This window comes from Dendropsophus ebraccatus, chromosome 4 (assembly GCF_027789765.1).
Source record: "Dendropsophus ebraccatus isolate aDenEbr1 chromosome 4, aDenEbr1.pat, whole genome shotgun sequence".
In the NCBI taxonomy this organism is placed as follows: Eukaryota; Metazoa; Chordata; class Amphibia; order Anura; family Hylidae; genus Dendropsophus; species Dendropsophus ebraccatus.
The window spans coordinates 31,138,884-31,155,520 of NC_091457.1; the positions used below are offsets into that span (position 1 = coordinate 31,138,884).

The 16,637-nt window shown below is 44.5% G+C and overlaps 2 protein-coding genes across 5 annotated transcripts in view; one reads left to right on the forward strand and one right to left on the reverse strand.

The window, feature by feature from the left end:
- Nucleotides 1-233: 233 nt before the first annotated feature.
- TTC9C (tetratricopeptide repeat domain 9C) lies at nucleotides 234-16,346 on the reverse strand. 3 transcript variants are annotated; one of them, XM_069965432.1, is made up of 4 exons: nucleotides 15,474-16,346; nucleotides 9,746-9,992; nucleotides 9,479-9,661; nucleotides 234-1,153 (listed from the first exon to the last, which is right to left on the reverse strand). In XM_069965432.1, the coding sequence occupies exons 1-4, from the start codon at nucleotides 15,474-15,476 to the stop codon at nucleotides 1,059-1,061; spliced, it is 528 nt and encodes a 175-aa protein (XP_069821533.1). In that variant the 5' UTR covers nucleotides 15,477-16,346; the 3' UTR covers nucleotides 234-1,058. The 3 variants fall into 3 exon arrangements, with proteins under 3 accessions (XP_069821533.1, XP_069821532.1, XP_069821531.1); XM_069965431.1 differs by lacking the exon at nucleotides 15,474-16,346 and adding an exon at nucleotides 15,249-15,465; XM_069965430.1 differs by lacking the exon at nucleotides 15,474-16,346 and adding an exon at nucleotides 14,906-15,242.
- The window catches only part of HNRNPUL2 (heterogeneous nuclear ribonucleoprotein U like 2), a 75,315-nt gene continuing 74,462 nt past the window's right edge, over nucleotides 15,785-16,637 (forward strand). Inside the window, exon 1 of one of the 2 annotated variants that reach the window (XM_069965429.1) lies at nucleotides 15,785-16,372. In XM_069965429.1, coding sequence (XP_069821530.1) covers nucleotides 15,919-16,372 — 454 coding nt within the window. In that variant the 5' untranslated portion in view covers nucleotides 15,785-15,918. The remainder of the gene's footprint in view (nucleotides 16,373-16,637) is intronic. The other variant, XM_069965428.1, reaches the window with a different exon arrangement.

Consider the following 16,637-nt stretch of genomic DNA (forward strand, 5'->3'; position numbering starts at 1 on the left):
AGTAGAGGGTCACACTTTTTAGGGCCAGTGACCTGATCCATCCAAAACAAGCAGGGGTAGTAACCCACCTTTTCACTGGATAGGGTACAACAGGGTCAGCCAGGCCCGAACCCAGGACTTGAGGCATACCATCACCTCCTTGTCAAGCTTTCTATGGATGTTACAGTTGGTTGTTTCTTCAATAAAAGGACGTTATAGTGGAAGTGCTGACTAAAGGGTTTATTTTCATACCATCCCTGCAACACCATTAATATACATAATCTGTGACTGCAACAAACATCAGGAACTGATATCATCTGGTGAGATAATCTTTTCTTTATTGTGTAGCATAGGTTATGGTGGTTGATACATCATAGTCTGTGTATCACATGGTTTGGCTTCTGGTGGCATTGTGCCAAAGTCTGGATTTGTGTTTTGTGGGAACTTTATTTCCTTTATTCTTTTTCGTCTATAAAATAAAGTAACACATTTTCATATATAAAATAAAGTAACATTTTCCAAGTCCACATAGGCCACAAAATTACAATAAACATTTCTGAAATGCATTATACATTAAGCATAAATAGAACCTTGCAAGGTGTAAGTCCTTTTACCTAAGTGCAACACAAGTTATATCCCACCTTCCCCAAACCTGTGTGAGACAGGCAGAGAGAGGGGGGGGGAGAATTCAGCCTCTGTGGGGACAATTTAAAAGTTTTATATTAAAGGTTATGTTTTAACTGTGTATACATACCATTCTGTGATGTTTGAACATGTGCTATGCTGGCTACTTCATCCATTCTCCAGGCCTGACTTACCATTCAGAACAAAGTATAACTGTCTGCCTATGCTGCGAGCAAGAACATCCAAACTGAATCAGGAACCACTAAGCAGGATTGAAAACCTCTAAAGGCATGTTCACATGGTTAGATTTTGCAATTGTTTGACACATGGATTTTTCCCCATGCAAAGACATACTGGAGAGACTTTAAGAAATGATGATGTTGTATTAAACAATAATTTTACATTTATTTCATATTCTTTAGAGACATGATCCACAAGTACAAATTTACTGATGACTAGTCAAACATGCCCTGATATAGTTGTTTTTCCTTTGCCCGGGAAGCATTGATGGTGGACTCTGCCAGTCGTAAATACCGTCTTATGTTTATATCTACACAAAAAAAAAATGGAGAAAGTTGTTTTTTTAATATCCTCATTTGCTTTATTAATGCAAAAAGAATTTATGAAATTACTAAAGAATTACAAATGTTATCATATTACTTATAATAATATTGCTAAGAGAAGTCAAGTCCATTTTTCTAAACCCCTGATTAAAGAATTGGAGAGCAAGAGTAAGATATAGAACAAGTTGAGATTGAGTAGGGCAGAGAAAATTGTACTCTCAAAATCAGTAATTCTTCCTTAAAGTGGTATTCCCCCCAAAGCTTAAAAAAATAAAATGCTCGCAAGCCTAGCTGGTCTTATTCACCAAGATCCTCTGAGTATTTTAAGCCATCTCCCGTCTTTCTAGCTGCTTCCATTCCATAGTTACAAGTTTTTAAAAAAGCCGATGTATATCCAACATGGTGCTGGCCAGAAAACTACATCTCCCATCATGCAATGCTTATGCCTGATTGGTCCATGATGTAGCAGAGCTGATATCCACAAGATATAGCAGAGTTGAGGTAGTGACATAGCAGAGTTGAGGCAGCGGCATAGCAGAGTTGAGGCAGTGACATTGCTGTGGGTGAGCAGGGTGCCGCACTGGGCGGGGCGGGCGGGTGAGCACAGGGGGTCGCACTGTCTCAGTGTACTCCTTCACTTCAGTGGGCTGGGTTGGAATCGCTAACCCAGCCCATTGAAGAGACGGAGGACACGTGGGAGTGGTGTCGGGTTGGACTGAGATTTGATGATTCTATGTGTTTGGTAAAGGTGAATGTATCTAGAGAACAGCAAAACTGTGCAGAATCCATAATAAATTGATATTGGAAAGATGTAAACCTATGGGTGGGCAACATATTAATGCAAAAATAATTTTGACTACTTTATCTATTTGTTGCTTCCCCAGTCTGGTGTCTGGTTTGAGGATGGGATTTTTAGAGCAATCTGCTCCATTTTCAATTCAGTTATATGGGGTAGAAAAAGGGTCCGTATCAGGCTGGATATCCTTCCCTGATGTTAGGCTGTATTTTCTGGCATCTCAAATTCAGTTAATTATAAGGAGGGTAAAGGTAGACTTCTTTGACATTATTATTAGTAGGGTAGAGGTCAGCCAGGTAATATAATCGAGGTACTGAAGATGGGTCTGATTGAGAGTAAGGACTGGGCTAGGAATCCATCAGCTGTATTGACTGTAAAAAGCTGGAATTACTTCAGAACAGTACTAGGGAAGGAAGGTATTTTTGATACAACCCAGATATGGTGTATTAAAAAATGGCCTGAAATTTGTAAGCTGCAGGAGTCAGAAGAGCCACAGATTTATTGGAAGAGGGCAGAATTAAAGTGACTCTGTACCCACAATCTGACCCCCCCCAAACCACTTGTACCTTCGGATAGTTGCTTTAAATCCAAGATCTGTCCTGCGGTCCGTTCGGCAGGTGATGCTGTTATTGTCCTAAAAAAACTACTTTTAAACATGAAGCCCGTGCCAAACGGGAGTATCTGTGCCCTAACTTTGCACCATCCATTTGTCCCTCCTCCCCACCCTTCTCATCATTAGGAATGCTCCAGGGAAATTGCTTCCTATTCCCCACCTGTGTCAGCCCGGCACGGAGCATGGAGAAAATGTTCCTGTGGCATTCCTAATGATGAAGAGGGTGGGGAGGAGGGACAGAGGGGTGATGCAAAGTTAGGGCACAGATACTCCCGTTTGGCACGGGCTGCAAGTTTGGCAGGTGATGCAGTTATTGTCCTAAAAAACAACTTTTAAACTTGCAGCCCGTGCCAAACGGGAGTATCTGTGCCCTAACTTTGCATCACCCCTCTGTCCCTCCTCCCCACCCTCTTCATCATTAGGAATGCCACAGGAACATTTTCTCCATGCTCCGTGCCGGGCTGACACAGGTGGGGAATAGGAAGCAATCTGCCTGGAGCATTCCTAATGATGAGAAGGGTGGGGATGAGGGACGAAGGGGTGGTGCAAAGTTAGGGCATGGATACTCCCATTTGGCACGGGCTTCAAGTTTAAAAGTTGTTTGTTTAGGACAATAACAGCATCACCTGCCGAACGGACAGCAGGACAGATCTTGGATTTAAAGCAGCTATCCGAAGGTACAAGTGGTTTGGGGGGGTCAGATTGTGGGTACAGAGTCACTTTAAATCTTGGGAAAGACTACAATTGGAGTATGGAGTATCAAAAAAAAAAAAAATACGGGCTGGAATATTGGGCCTTAAAGCAGGCTTGGGTTAAATCCAAGAAGAAATTAAAATTTCCCATCAAGAGAGGGGAATATAAGAGATTTATTTTTATCCAAGGCTGTAGAGTTGGTAAGCCGCAGCTCCGACTCGGACTCCTGCATTTTATCAGGACCGACTCTGACTCCCGACTCCAGCTCCTCCATAAATGGCCAGTCAGACACCAGGGGAGTTATTTATCACACTGGTGTACAGTAGATCTGGCTCAGCAGCTTCAGTGTAATGTCCTACATGATCCTGGAGTGACTTCTGAGTGAATAAGGAAAGAGGGAGTCAAATATTGCAGATGCTATATATATATATATTCCTATTGCACGGGGTATGTGCAGCAGGAACATATATATACAGATTGCTGACGTGAAGGGGTTATTAAGGAACATTTATAAAAACCATGTGAAAACTCAATTATAACATTTTTAAAGATTTCTTTTAAAGCTGGAGTCGGAGGCTGTACATTTTTTTCAACTCTAGCCAAAACTAGCTCTGACTCCACAGCCCTGCTTTAATATATTCCAATTTAAGGGGCATGGTTCAGGAAGACTTTGTTATTAGGAGCCAAGATAAATGGGAGAAAGACTTTGGGCCGGTGGCTCAGAATCTATAAGAACATTAATACAGTGTCTGTAAATCTTAATTACCAAGTCACTCAATTTTATATTGTACAATCGACTGTATTATGACTCAAAGTCCCTATATAAAATAAAAGGGCACGATTCTAGATGTCATAGGTGTGGTGAACTTATTTTCTAGTTCTGTAGGGATATTGAGATATATTGGAGAATTTTTGAAGTAGTGAGTAAAGAGTAGAATTTTTTTGGTTTTCTATATAAAATTAGGTTGTTACTAAGTTTATATGAGTAATGAAATTAGAAAGTAAAAATTTTTTTTGTAACCTCGGTGGCCTCTCACAGAGGTATAGAGTTAAAGGGGTATTCCCCCCAAAATCATTTTTGCTTTAATAAATTGCCCACCCATAGCTTTTCATCTTTCCAATATACATTTATTAAGGATTATACACAGTTTTGCTGTTTTCTGGGTGCACTCACTCCCTCTGGCTCCCTGCTCCTGGCCGCCTCCCTTCGAGTCGGCATCACGTGTCCTCCATCTCTTCAATGGGCAGGGTGAGTGATTATAACCCTGCCCACTGAAAAGAGGGATGACAGTCTCCCCCTGAAGAGAGACACACAGCTGGCCCATCTCCCTCTGTTGCCCCCCTCTCCATATGTTATGTGACACCCGCCGCCCCAGCCGATAGTGCCCTCAACCATGTTATACTATAACCAGTCCGACGGCTCCAGCTCCACTCCGCCACTACAAACCACCCCACCGCCGCCCCCGCTGCTGTTCTTCCTGGCCCGGGGCAGACAGCACAAGCATCCCCATCTCCCTCCACCAAAGCCTCCACCCCGCCCGCCACCGCTGCTCTCCCGCACAATCATCCCCATTCAACCCCCCTCCCCGCCCGCTACTGCTCTCCCGCACTGGTTCGGCACAATAATCCCTGTCCCAACCCCGCTGGCCACACACTGCGGCTGCTCTCTGGCACCGAAAGCGCAATCATCAACCCTCGCCAGACCGGTGCGGAAGAGCAGTAGCGGGGGCGAAGAGGGGGTGGGATGGGGATGATTGTGCTGGGCGGGGGGACCAGAACGAGAGGGCAGTGGTGCCAGACGGGGGTGGGGGATGGGGTGTGTGTGTGCTAGATGGGGATGATTGCGCTGTCAGTGCCGGAGAGCAGCGGCGGCGGTGGGTGGCGGGCGGATGGGGATGATTGAGCTGTCGTGCCGGTCTGGGGAGGGGAGAGTGGTGGCAACTGGGACACCGACAGCACAAGCAGCCAACATGCTTACATTAGTTTCCCCCACACCGCAGCGAGACCACCCCCAACCCCCATGTCAGCCTTCTACATATATCAGGTCACAGAACTTCTGTAGAACAGGTCCCAGCAAGCTGCTATTCATCCACATCAATATATCAGGTCACAGAGCTTCTGTTAAACTACAGGTCCCAACAAGCAGCGAGATCACTGCATGCTGGGAAATGTAGTTTCCTGGCCACCGCCATATTCTATATAGACGGCTTTTAGAAAAACTTTTTCTCTGGAACGGCAGCAGCTCCAAATACTCAGGGGGACTTGGTGAGTAAGACCAGCTAGGTTTGGTGGCATTTCATTTTTTAGCTCTTGGGGGGAATACCCCTTTAAATAGTGTGATTGGTAGGAGTCTGGGTCGAGTGGTCTGTCGGGTCTATGGCACGGGGAAGCTGGTCAATTCTTACGAGCAGAGAGGCACGCAAGCCCTCCCATAGACAGCCTGTATGACACTGAGGTTGGCGGGATTCTGTGGCGGAGAGATCAGTCGCGGAATTCCCCGAGTTTTACTTCATGTGAACTGGTCCTTAATGTATGGGATAATTGTAATTGATAATTGTTTATTTTATAAAGATTTTTTTTTAAATAATCAAAAGAAATAAAAAAAACAAAAAAACAAGGATGGTCAGGAAATCAGAGCTCACTATTTGGCAGCTTGTTTATGAGCTGGAAGAGTCCATGGTGTGTGGGGAACCTGTAAACACAGGGGAGATCTGTGCTGTTCTCTTTCTGGATGATTGTATCTGAGCAGCAGTGTAATGTGAAGATATTCTGTGTAATATAGAGTATAAGAAGGAGGGGCCATAAGAAATGTAGCAGTAATAGGTAATAGAAATTAAATGGGTACTCCGTCCAACAGTGAAAATCCAGTGTGTGTGGGTGGGGAGCAGTGGGAACATAATAAATAAGTCCTACTTATCAGTCCCTTTGCCCCACTGGAGCCCACTCTGAAATGCCTGCTCAACCAATCAGTGACTGAGGCGGGACACAGTTGCAGTCAATGACTGGCTGAGCGGGTAGTTCCTGTGGGGCAGTGATGAAACAGGAACTTCAGAGGTTCAGAAGCTGGGACTCTGACAGAGAGCTGATGACACTGCGCTGAGGGGGCATGGGGATAGGTAAGTAGGACTTCTTTTTTATGTCTCCTCCCCCCCCCCCACACTGATTTTTCAATGTTGCCCGGAGTACCCCTTTAACCCTTACAAGCAATAGATGTCCTTAGCTGTAAATGTTTATTCTGTTAGATAAGTCTTAACTTAGTTTATAAGTGGTCAGATCTGCCTTTATCTCTACTGGGAAGGGCTAGTCTCCTGAAAATGGTTGCTCGCCTATTATAACAGCTACAGATAATACCTCTTTAATTGAAACATGTAGACTACCAGAGGCACCAATCTTCCTTTTTACAATTTCTATAGCAAAAGAAGTGTCCCAGAATTGCGTATACCAAACTGGCTTTACCCAAATTCCTGGGAGGTTTAAAATGACCTCTTCTAAGGGGATATAATCTAGCAGCTCTCCTGAGACATGCCAAAGATTGGCTATATGACACTTGTCATTTTTCTAATCTACCCTAGAAAAGACTCTGGCGAAGGGTCACAGTCTTGGAGCACTCCTGCACAATAAATATTCTGAATTACCAGCCGATATAAAATCCAGTGTTCTTTTGAGGGAGACGATTCACGCTTGGAAAGTGGTAAGAGGACTTTACGGCTTGCCTTATAGTCTATCCAGATTTATGCCCTTATGGGATAACCACCTACTGCCACATCAGGTAAGCAAAAAACTATTTCTACAATGGAGGCAAGAAGACACAGAATAATTTGAGAGGTGGGAGGTCATCTCCTCTAGATATGGACTTGGACCCCAACATTTTTTAGTTTATGCACAAGTCAAAGACTTCTGCCTTTCCAGGGTTAGGCTTCTAGCCAAAGCAGAAAGCCCAGGAGACTTTGATAGCCTATTTGGCTCAAAAGAAAATGTAGTTACCATTTCACCAGGGTGGTTCTGGAGTTAGGGCTAAGGGTTAATATCATATGTAGGATGATTAAAGAATTAGGCTCTCGGACTATTACTGTCATAGATACAGGGCCTGTACTGAGAACGTCATTTCCCATACCATTATCCAGAGTTAAAGTTGGTTCTGGCGAGGCGAAGGACTATATGAGAGGGAAGTTGGCTCTTATTTTAATTAATAAATATATGTTCATTGTTTTTTTTTAAGAGATGCTACTCCTGCGATTGTAAGCTATGCACCTCATATATATTGTATTGAATCAATTAGCAGTACTTGATCATTCTGATTGTCATAAAAATTTATTTAAAAAAAAGAAACAAAAAACGTAGTTTATAAAGCTTTACGAAGTTATCCCCCCTTCACACTTGGTATCTCCCAGACCAGGAAAATCTCAGCAGATTTTGCTCTCTCTCTCTCTCTGCTGAAGGTAAATTCTCTTTCCTTGTAATACTAAGAAAAATCCTCCAGCTTTCTTTACAGGAATAGTTGAAAATAATCGCAAAAGTAGGAACAAAACATTCACAGGGGGTGCAGCATGGAGGGGAGGAGGCATGGCCCCCTCTTGCACCTGATTTATCATTATTTAAACCTGCTAGCAGCTGTAAAACATGCTGAAAAGCTATGCTTGCTCTGGAGCAGGTGTAGATTTTCGCAAGCCAGTAGCACATGGGGGCCAGGGCCGCATCTGCCATGAGGCGAGGTGAAGACTTCCCCTTAAAGGGGACCCTGCACAGTAAGCAGCCATGCATACAGAAGCAAAGAGATCAGCAATAGACTCCTTTATGCATATTCCTTGGTGCGCTGCGCTAATAGTGTACAACACAACGGAATATGCATACAGAAGCAGGGACTCCATTCTGACAATGGACTTCCTGCTTTTGCACTGTATGGGGCGCAGCTGCTGTCAGCTGTGTCTGTGTTCTTTTAAGTGCGCAGAGACAGCTGACAGAAGGCACAGAGCAGGAAGCGATCAGCTCTCTGCTCTGTGCCTTTCACTTCTAGATCAAAGGCTGTATTAGGCCTATGATCTAGAAGTAATCTAAAGCAGCCAGTAATGTCTTCCTGACCAAGTATGCTCCATAAGATTGGTGTGAACCCTGAACCAGGAAGCATCCAGGGGGACACAGCAGCATTGGAGCCTCTGAAGAAGTGGGCAGTGTTTTTTTTTTATGACTAAATGAGAATACAGAAGGGAGGATTATGTTTACATGAGGAGACAGGAAAGTAAGATTATAACTACTTGGGGACACAGGAGGGGGGGATTATGAATAAATGAGCAGGGGCAGTGTGTTATATTTCCCATGTATAGTGGTACGCCCGTATGATCAATCTGGGCCTATGTCTGACCTCTAGATCACTTGTATCTGGCATTGCTAGCAGTTTTTCTTTATGTAGCAAAATATTTAGTTTATACAGTTTTTCAGGACATGGTGGGTGGAGACTAGCTGCATTCACTGCACACACACCAAGAGTAGTATCTGCTTATGTTTGCCCTATTCACCTAAAAGTAGCCCCAGAATCAAGTAGGGCATTAAAAAGACATGCTGCTGAGCCAGTTCTACTTCACACCAGTTTGATAACTAAATCCCCTGGTGACTAACTGGCCATTTATCAATGAGTTTGTGCCTGATAAAATACATGAGTTGAAGCTGAAGCTTACCGACTCCACAGCCCTGACTGCAACTCAGGTCCCACTGGAGTGAGAACTGAGCTGCAGTAAATAATGACCTGCAATGATCTTGTGTGAACAAGTCTATCTTATAAAGACAAGCACCTTTCAAATGCAATAGTAGAACATAAATTGCCAATAAGGGTGCCTTCACACACACCGGATTTGGTCAGTTATTTAGATCACACGTACAGACCCGCTGCGTAGAACTTGCACAGAACTTGCATCAAACTCGCATAAAAGTAGCTGCGTTTTTTTGTGGTGTTGAACTTGCCTGTGAAAATCATGTGAAAATCAAAATTCATTATGTGAAAATCAAAGAATACACATACATTGACTTGATAGCAATCAGTATCGCTATGGATTTATGTGCGAAAAACTCACAGCGATAAATACGCAGCGAGTCTGTACGTGTGAACAGACCCTTAGGCTACAAACCCACTTGCCGGATCCGCAGACTCACTGTGGATCCCGGCCCTATACTTTCAATGACAGACAAACACGACGAAAAGGTTCTAAAGATTCCTACCTTTGGGTTGCTGGGAAGCAGCTTTTGTTAAATAATTGTGTGCTGTTGTATAGTCTTGCTGGTGATAGCTGGAGACACCAGCTCGGTATAATGCCTTCACATTAAGCGGCTGTATTTTTAGAGCCTGCAGGCTGCATTCATAAACACGATCATATCTTGGAGGTTGATTCTGTAGAAGACATGCTAAAATACAAAAAAACTCGATAAGAATTGGGAGTATGGCATCATTCACACTTGGAGACTTTATTTCTAAGTTTGATATGGTACCTGCTAAATTATTATAACAATCTGCTTGAAGATTTTTGAGATTTTCCATTTGCTGAGGTGTAAGCTCGGCTGAAGAAGGGAACAGTCCAGGCAGAGGATTAAGTAAACTGGGGTCCACACTCCGAAGCTGGAGAAGGGCACAGTGATACAAACTCACAGCCTCTCGAATGCGGTGTCCAGAGTAGCACGCATTACCCTGAGACTTGAACAAACGTGCCTGTGAGAGACGCTGTTCAACAATTTTATACTAGGATGCACAAAAAAAAAAAAAAAAAAAAAAAAAGAGGGGTATATAAATACAATTTACTTACAAGACAGTGAAGTAGATTGCTAGATACATGAAAATGACTAAAAACGTAGTAAAGAGAAGAAAAAACTAAATCACTTGAAACAAACAATCCATAATCCCCAAAATGCCATACATGAAAACACAGAGATTATTGTGGCAGAGTAGCCAATTCTGGTTTTGGGGGGGATCACTAAAATTCTTTATGTGAACCTGGCCTAATTCTGATTCTTGATGTCAACAGCAATGACAATATCTAAGGGGTTGAACAGAGAGCAAGGACTCTCCATAGATGCCATTGCATGCCAACTGTAGGCTACCCATTTTCCCATAAGAAATAACCGAAACGCAGACGCTGTATGCTAGAAGATTATGTATGAGCAGCTGTGTAATATAGAGAAGGAAAAGCCATAAGTAGTGTAGAAGTAACCTCTGTCCTCAACGGGGTGTTTTCTCTCTGGGAGAAGATTGTTTTTCTTCAGTGTGCTATGGCTGCAGCTGACTGTGTGTGTGTTAGAGAGAGGTAGAAAATAAAGGGGCATTCTGGGCAACAGTGAAAAATACGGGGGGACAGGGGGTGGTGGAATTATAAAAATCTTTTTTTACCCGTTCCCGTGCCCCTGGAGTGCAGCGTCACTGTTCATGGCCCCCCATCCTGTGATGTAACGGCCCCACTCAGAAACGCTTACTCAGCCAATCAGTGAAGGGGGAAACAGCTGTGGTCACTGACTGTCTAAGCAGGTAGCTCCTGTGGTGCCACAATGATTCAGGAGCACAGATGCCATAAGAGAGCTGATAAATCAGGCCTGTCTCTATATCACTATGGCTGACCTCTATATCACATGTATCTGGCATTGTTAGCAGTTTTCTTTTGTGTATGGTGAATATTTAGAAGCATAGAATATTGTTAGCAGGAAAAGACGACCTGGTCCATCTACTCTAGTTTTGAGTTCTTCAAAACATAGTGGCTGAAGACTAGCTGTATCCACTGCACACACACAAAAGAGGAGAATTTGCTTTATATCTTTGCCTTATTCACTCAGAAGTCACCCCAGGATACATGTAGGACATTACACAGAAGCTTCTGAGCCAGATCTACTTTACACTAGTGTGATAAATAATTCCCCTGATGTCTGATTGCCCATTTATGAAGGAGCTGGAGTCAGTCCTTGATAAAATTCACGAGTTGGAGCTGCCGCTTACCAACTTAACAGCCCTGGTATCAGTAATGAAGGGGTTAATCAGTTTGAAGGGTTATCCATGGCTACAAAAACATGGACCCTTTCTTCCAGAGACATCTCAGCTCTTGTTTGGGTGGGGTTTTGCTATTCAGTTCCACTGAAGTGAATGGAGCTTAAAAGGGTTATCCAGCGCTACAAAAACATGGCCACTTTTCCCCTTTTTTTGTCTCCAGTTTAGGTGTGGTTTGCAATTAAGCTCCATTTGCTTAAATGGAACGGAGTTCCAAACCCCACCCAATCTGGAGACAAGAGAGGGGAAAAAGTGGCCATGTTTTTGTAGCGCTGGATATCTCTTTTAAAGGGGTTATCCAGCGCTACAAATACATGGCCACTTTCCCCCTACTGTTGTCTCTAGTTTGGGTTGGGTTTTGAAACTCAGTTCCATTGAAGTAAATGGAACTTAATTGCAAACCGCACCCGAACTGGAGACAATAGTAGGGGGAAAAGTGGACATGTCTTTGTAGTGCTGGATAACCTCTTTAATTGCAAAGCACACCTAAACTGGAGACAAGAGTCATGTTGTCTCTAGAAGAAAGTGGCCATGTTTTTGTAGTGCTGGATAACTCCTTTAAAGGCCCTATTACACGGAACGATTATCGGCCGTATTTGGCCGACAATCGCCCTGTGTACTAGAAGACAACAATCAGTCGACATGAACGATGTCGGCTGATCGTTGCTGTCGTTTGTCTTTCAACATGTTGAAAGACAAACGACTGTGATAGCAGCGATCTGGTGCCATCGCTCTGTGGAACAGGAACGGCGGCAGCAGACCGCAGCTATCCTCTATGGGCTGCCCAGACGATCTAGTGATCACCCGGGCAGCCCTCCCGCGGCCCCTCCTGCACTTACCCGCTTAGTGCCGCCACGTGCAATAACTGCGCCAGCGAGCAGGGAACGAGGAACAAAGAAGCGCTGACAGCACTTGTTTGCTCCTCACAGTCGCCCCGTGTACTTTCCTTCCACACAACTCCCCAGGTGGCTGCAAACCTGCTTGTGCCAGCTGCCTGGAGCAGCTATTAAGGGGTTAATTCAAGGGTCAGAGGGAAACAGCGGTGATGGGGACAGGCACCAGAGGAGGGCTGGAAGGCGTCTGATTACCAGGAGAGCTGATCAGATAGTATTATGCTGTGTTCACACAGAACGATTATCGTTCGCACTTGAGCAATAATCGGTCCGTGTAAACACAGCAAACGATCAAGCGACGAGCGAGAAATCGTTCATTTTGATCTTTCAACATGTTCTCAAATCGTCGTTCACTAAAAATTCGCAGATCGCTTCGTGTAAACAGTCTTTCAAAGATTCACCCTATGTGAAACATGGGCTTAAGCGATCTTAAAACCGATCGCAATAACGATTTTTCTTACAAATTTTCTAACAATTTATCTAAACGCTGATATATAAAACAAGGAGTTTCTTCAAAGTCGTTAAACGATCAATTGGGTGAATTATCGCTTTGTGTAAACGCAGCACTAGGTTAAAATTAGAGGGCTTTCTACCCAGTTCAGTATTAGGATGGGGACACAAGGGTGATTATATTACCAAATCTTCCTTGTTTACCAAGTTACAATTTTTTTTTAATTGATAGCATGTCTTGAAAAAAAACTCTCAAACCAAGTTAAAGTGACTGTACCACCAGGCCCAGGCTGAAGCACTGGAGGCGGGCCGACCCACACTTAGTAGGAGGAAACCCTAGCCCCTCGATGATAGGGTTCCATTGATTTTAATGGACTCACGTCATGGAGGGGCTGGGGTTTCTTCCCAATAAGGGTGGGTCAGCCGCTTCCAGTGCTTCAGCCTGTGCCTGGTGGTACAGTCACTTTAAGGGTACAAACACACACACCGTATACGCAGATCTGCAGCAGATTTGATGGTGCAGATTTGATGCTGTGTTCAGTTGTTTAGATCTAATCTGCTGCGTATCGCAGCAGAAAATACGCTGTGTATACGGTGTGTGTGTTTGTACCCTAAGGGTACAAACACAGGGCGCGTATTTACTGCTGCGATACGCAGCAAATACGCAGCAGATTAGATCTAAATAACTGAACACAGCATCAAATCTGCTGCAGATCTGCTGCGTATACGGTGTGTGTGTGTGTGTTTGTACCCTTAGGGCCCTATTCCACCGGACGATTATCGTTCAGATTATCGTTAAATCGTTCGAATCTAAACGATAATCGTTCGGTTGAAATGCAGTAACGATTAACGGCCGAACGAGAAATCGTTGATCGCTTTATAAGACCTGGACCTATTTTTATCGTTGCTCGTTCGCAAATCGTTCGCATTGAATAAGACATCGTTCGGTCGTTCACAATAGATACGAACGCAATAGCGAAGAAATACGGAAGAAGAAACGATCGCAATTACGATCATAAGTAACGATTATCGTTCCATGGAAATGAGTGAACGTTTTCAGGTCTTTCGCAATAGCGGTCGTTTGAGATCGTTAATCGTTAACGATTATGCTAACGATAATCGTCCGGTGGAATAGGGCCCTTAGGCTCTATTACACAGTAATAAGGTCCATTTACACAGAAAGATTTTCTGACAGATTATCTGCCAAAGATTTGAAGCCAAAGACAGGAATGTATTTGAAAAGAGGAGAGATCTCAGGCTTTCTTTTATGACCTGTTCTCTGTTTATAGTCTGTTTCTGGCTTTGGCTTTAAATCTTTGGCAGATAATCTGTCAGAAAATCTTTCTGTGTAAATGAACCGTAGATCTGCCCAATCAGACAGAATATCCATTAGCCAAAGAAACAATCATCGGCTGATTGCTGTCTTTTAACATGTTGAAAAATCATCGGCCGCCGACTGTGCATTGCTACATGGCTGATGACAGCGTAAAAGAAAAACAAACAAAAAACTTTATACATACCCCTCCACACTCCCTGGTGTTCATCTAGCTTATGCCTGCTCCCCCCAGTTGCTGTAACCTCTGAGCTGGTCGCGCAAATGACAGGCCGCTCAGCCTATCACTGGCCATGGTTTCCCATCTCTGTCAGTGGTTGGCTGAGCTGCCTGAAAGGTGTAAAAACTTCAGTGACTTCAGTTCCGATCAGCTGGGAAGAGGCCATCAGGGAGCAGGGACAGGTCAAGTATACGTTTACTATTCTCTATATTTGATCGTTTGCTGTGTTTACAATAATACGATTATTGCTCAAATGCGATCGTTTAGGCGAAAATTTGAACGATAATCGTTCAGTGTAAACGCAGCATAAGAGAGACTTGTATACACACCATAGAAAGCAGCAAATTACTGTGAACATACCTATAGGCTACGAACGCACAATGTCCTTTAATGCACACGCATAAAAAAAAAAAAAAAAAAAAGGACATTGAAGGAGATTTATCAAACATGGTTTAAAGTGAAACTGGCTCAGTTGCCCCTAGCAACCAATCAGATTCCATTTTTCATTCCTCACAGACTCTTTGGAAAATTAAAGGTGGAATCTGATTGGTTGCCGGGGGCAACTGAGCCAGTTACACTTTACACCATGTTTGATAAATCTCCCCCATTGTGTGAACATAGTCTCAGGCTGCTTTCACATATGTGCTGCTCTGCCCCCCACAAGTACCATTTAGATGATTACAGGAATGAGTAAATGACTTTTAGTTTAGAAATGCACTCTGTATACCTGAACTGTTGAAATGTGAGCCCACCTCAAACACCAATGTGATAAGCTGCAGTAGAACACCATGAATGAATCCCTGAAGGGCATGCTGGGAGTTGTAGCTGCACAACGGCCGAAGAGCCACAGGTTAGGGATCCCTTTGAATTGCACGATAGTTTAGGCCTGGACTGAAAACCGATGGAGGTGTATAGCACGTGTCCAGGCGGGTAGTCACTCCCTCTCTTATAGAGACAGCATTTGGAAAAGTCAAACGCAGCTAAGCGCTCTATCTCTTTGCGAACCATGGACTCTCATAGGCAATAACTGCATATAGATGGTGTGAAGGAGTACGGCAACTACACTCTACCTGCTCAGCCATGCTGTTCCTGCCCACAGGCGGAAGCTAGTTCTGTGCCACAAGATTTAAATAACTTTATATTCTTGGCTCACGGACACTTCAACACACAACATCCGCGAGACTGAGGACCGTTTATGCAGAAAAAAACCGTTTCACATACAGCTAGTTGTTGTTTTCGCGACACATTGCTTCTATCACCGAATGTATTAAACGTAACGCAAATTTAACAAATACCATAACCTGACGAATCACACGCTGCCACGTCACTCCAATACTAAAAAAAAAAAAACCGCTGAGAAAGGGCGGCAATAATGGAAAGAGTCACCTGATACAAAGAGCCAATCATACATTGCGGCACCAAAGGGTGGGGCAGCTATCTGTTTTACCAATCACAGGGCGAAACGTTACATTGATTAGCATAAAGGGGAGGGGACTGCAAATAACGCTTGGCCACTATTGTCTGCAAATATCGTTTAGCCACATGTATCGGTTGTGTGGTGATGACTACAGAGGTAGGAACATGCACACTGCGGTAAGCATATAGCGGAGCCAAGGTCCTCTTCCGTAAGCGTACCGCCCACTTCCCTCGACTTCCGGGGCGCGGCCTTTGGACCGTAGTCCACTTCCTGTGTGTTGAGAGCACATCCGCCCTGTGTCTTTATCTGTGATCAGCGGCAACATGAGCGGCCTGGACCCGCGCAGGATGAAAGTGACGGAGCTGCGAGCCGAGCTGCAGCGTAGAGGGCTGGATTGTCGAGGACTGAAGGCCGAGTTAAGCGATCGGCTGCAGGAGGCGCTGGATTCAGAGATGCTAGGCGGAGAGGAGGAAAGAGCGCCGGGCAGCATGGAGGAGGAGACCGAGGAAGAGCGGGCGCTCGATCTTGGGGAGGGGGAGGAGGAAGAGGAAGCTGCGGCCGCCGAAGAACAGTTGGAGGATGAAGAGGAGGAGGCCGCGCGCAACGACCAGGAGCCCGAAGCCCAAGAAGAGGCTGCGTCTCCACCTGCAGAGGGCGCTGCTCAGCCGGCCGAGGAGATGGATGTGGCTCCACCTGCTGGCGATGGAGCAGGCAACCTTAATGGAGCAGCGCAGAAAGAGGAGGAGGAGGGGAAGGATGGCACAGTGAAGGCGGGAGGTAGGCACCAGCAGCCTGCCAGAAAGCACTTTAGAAAGCATAGGAGCTCAGTGGTGGTGCATTCTGGGAGTTGTTTTTCTGCTGTTGGAAAGTCAGGATGGCATGTAATTGTCATTCTGTAGGTTCAACTACATTGGGGGCCAGCCTGGAGCTTCCAGTTGTTGTAAAACTACAACTCCTATAATGACTGGAGTTGTAGTTTTGCAACAACTTAAGTGCTGCAGGTTGGGGAACAATGCCCCTTATATTGTGTATTTATAGTTAC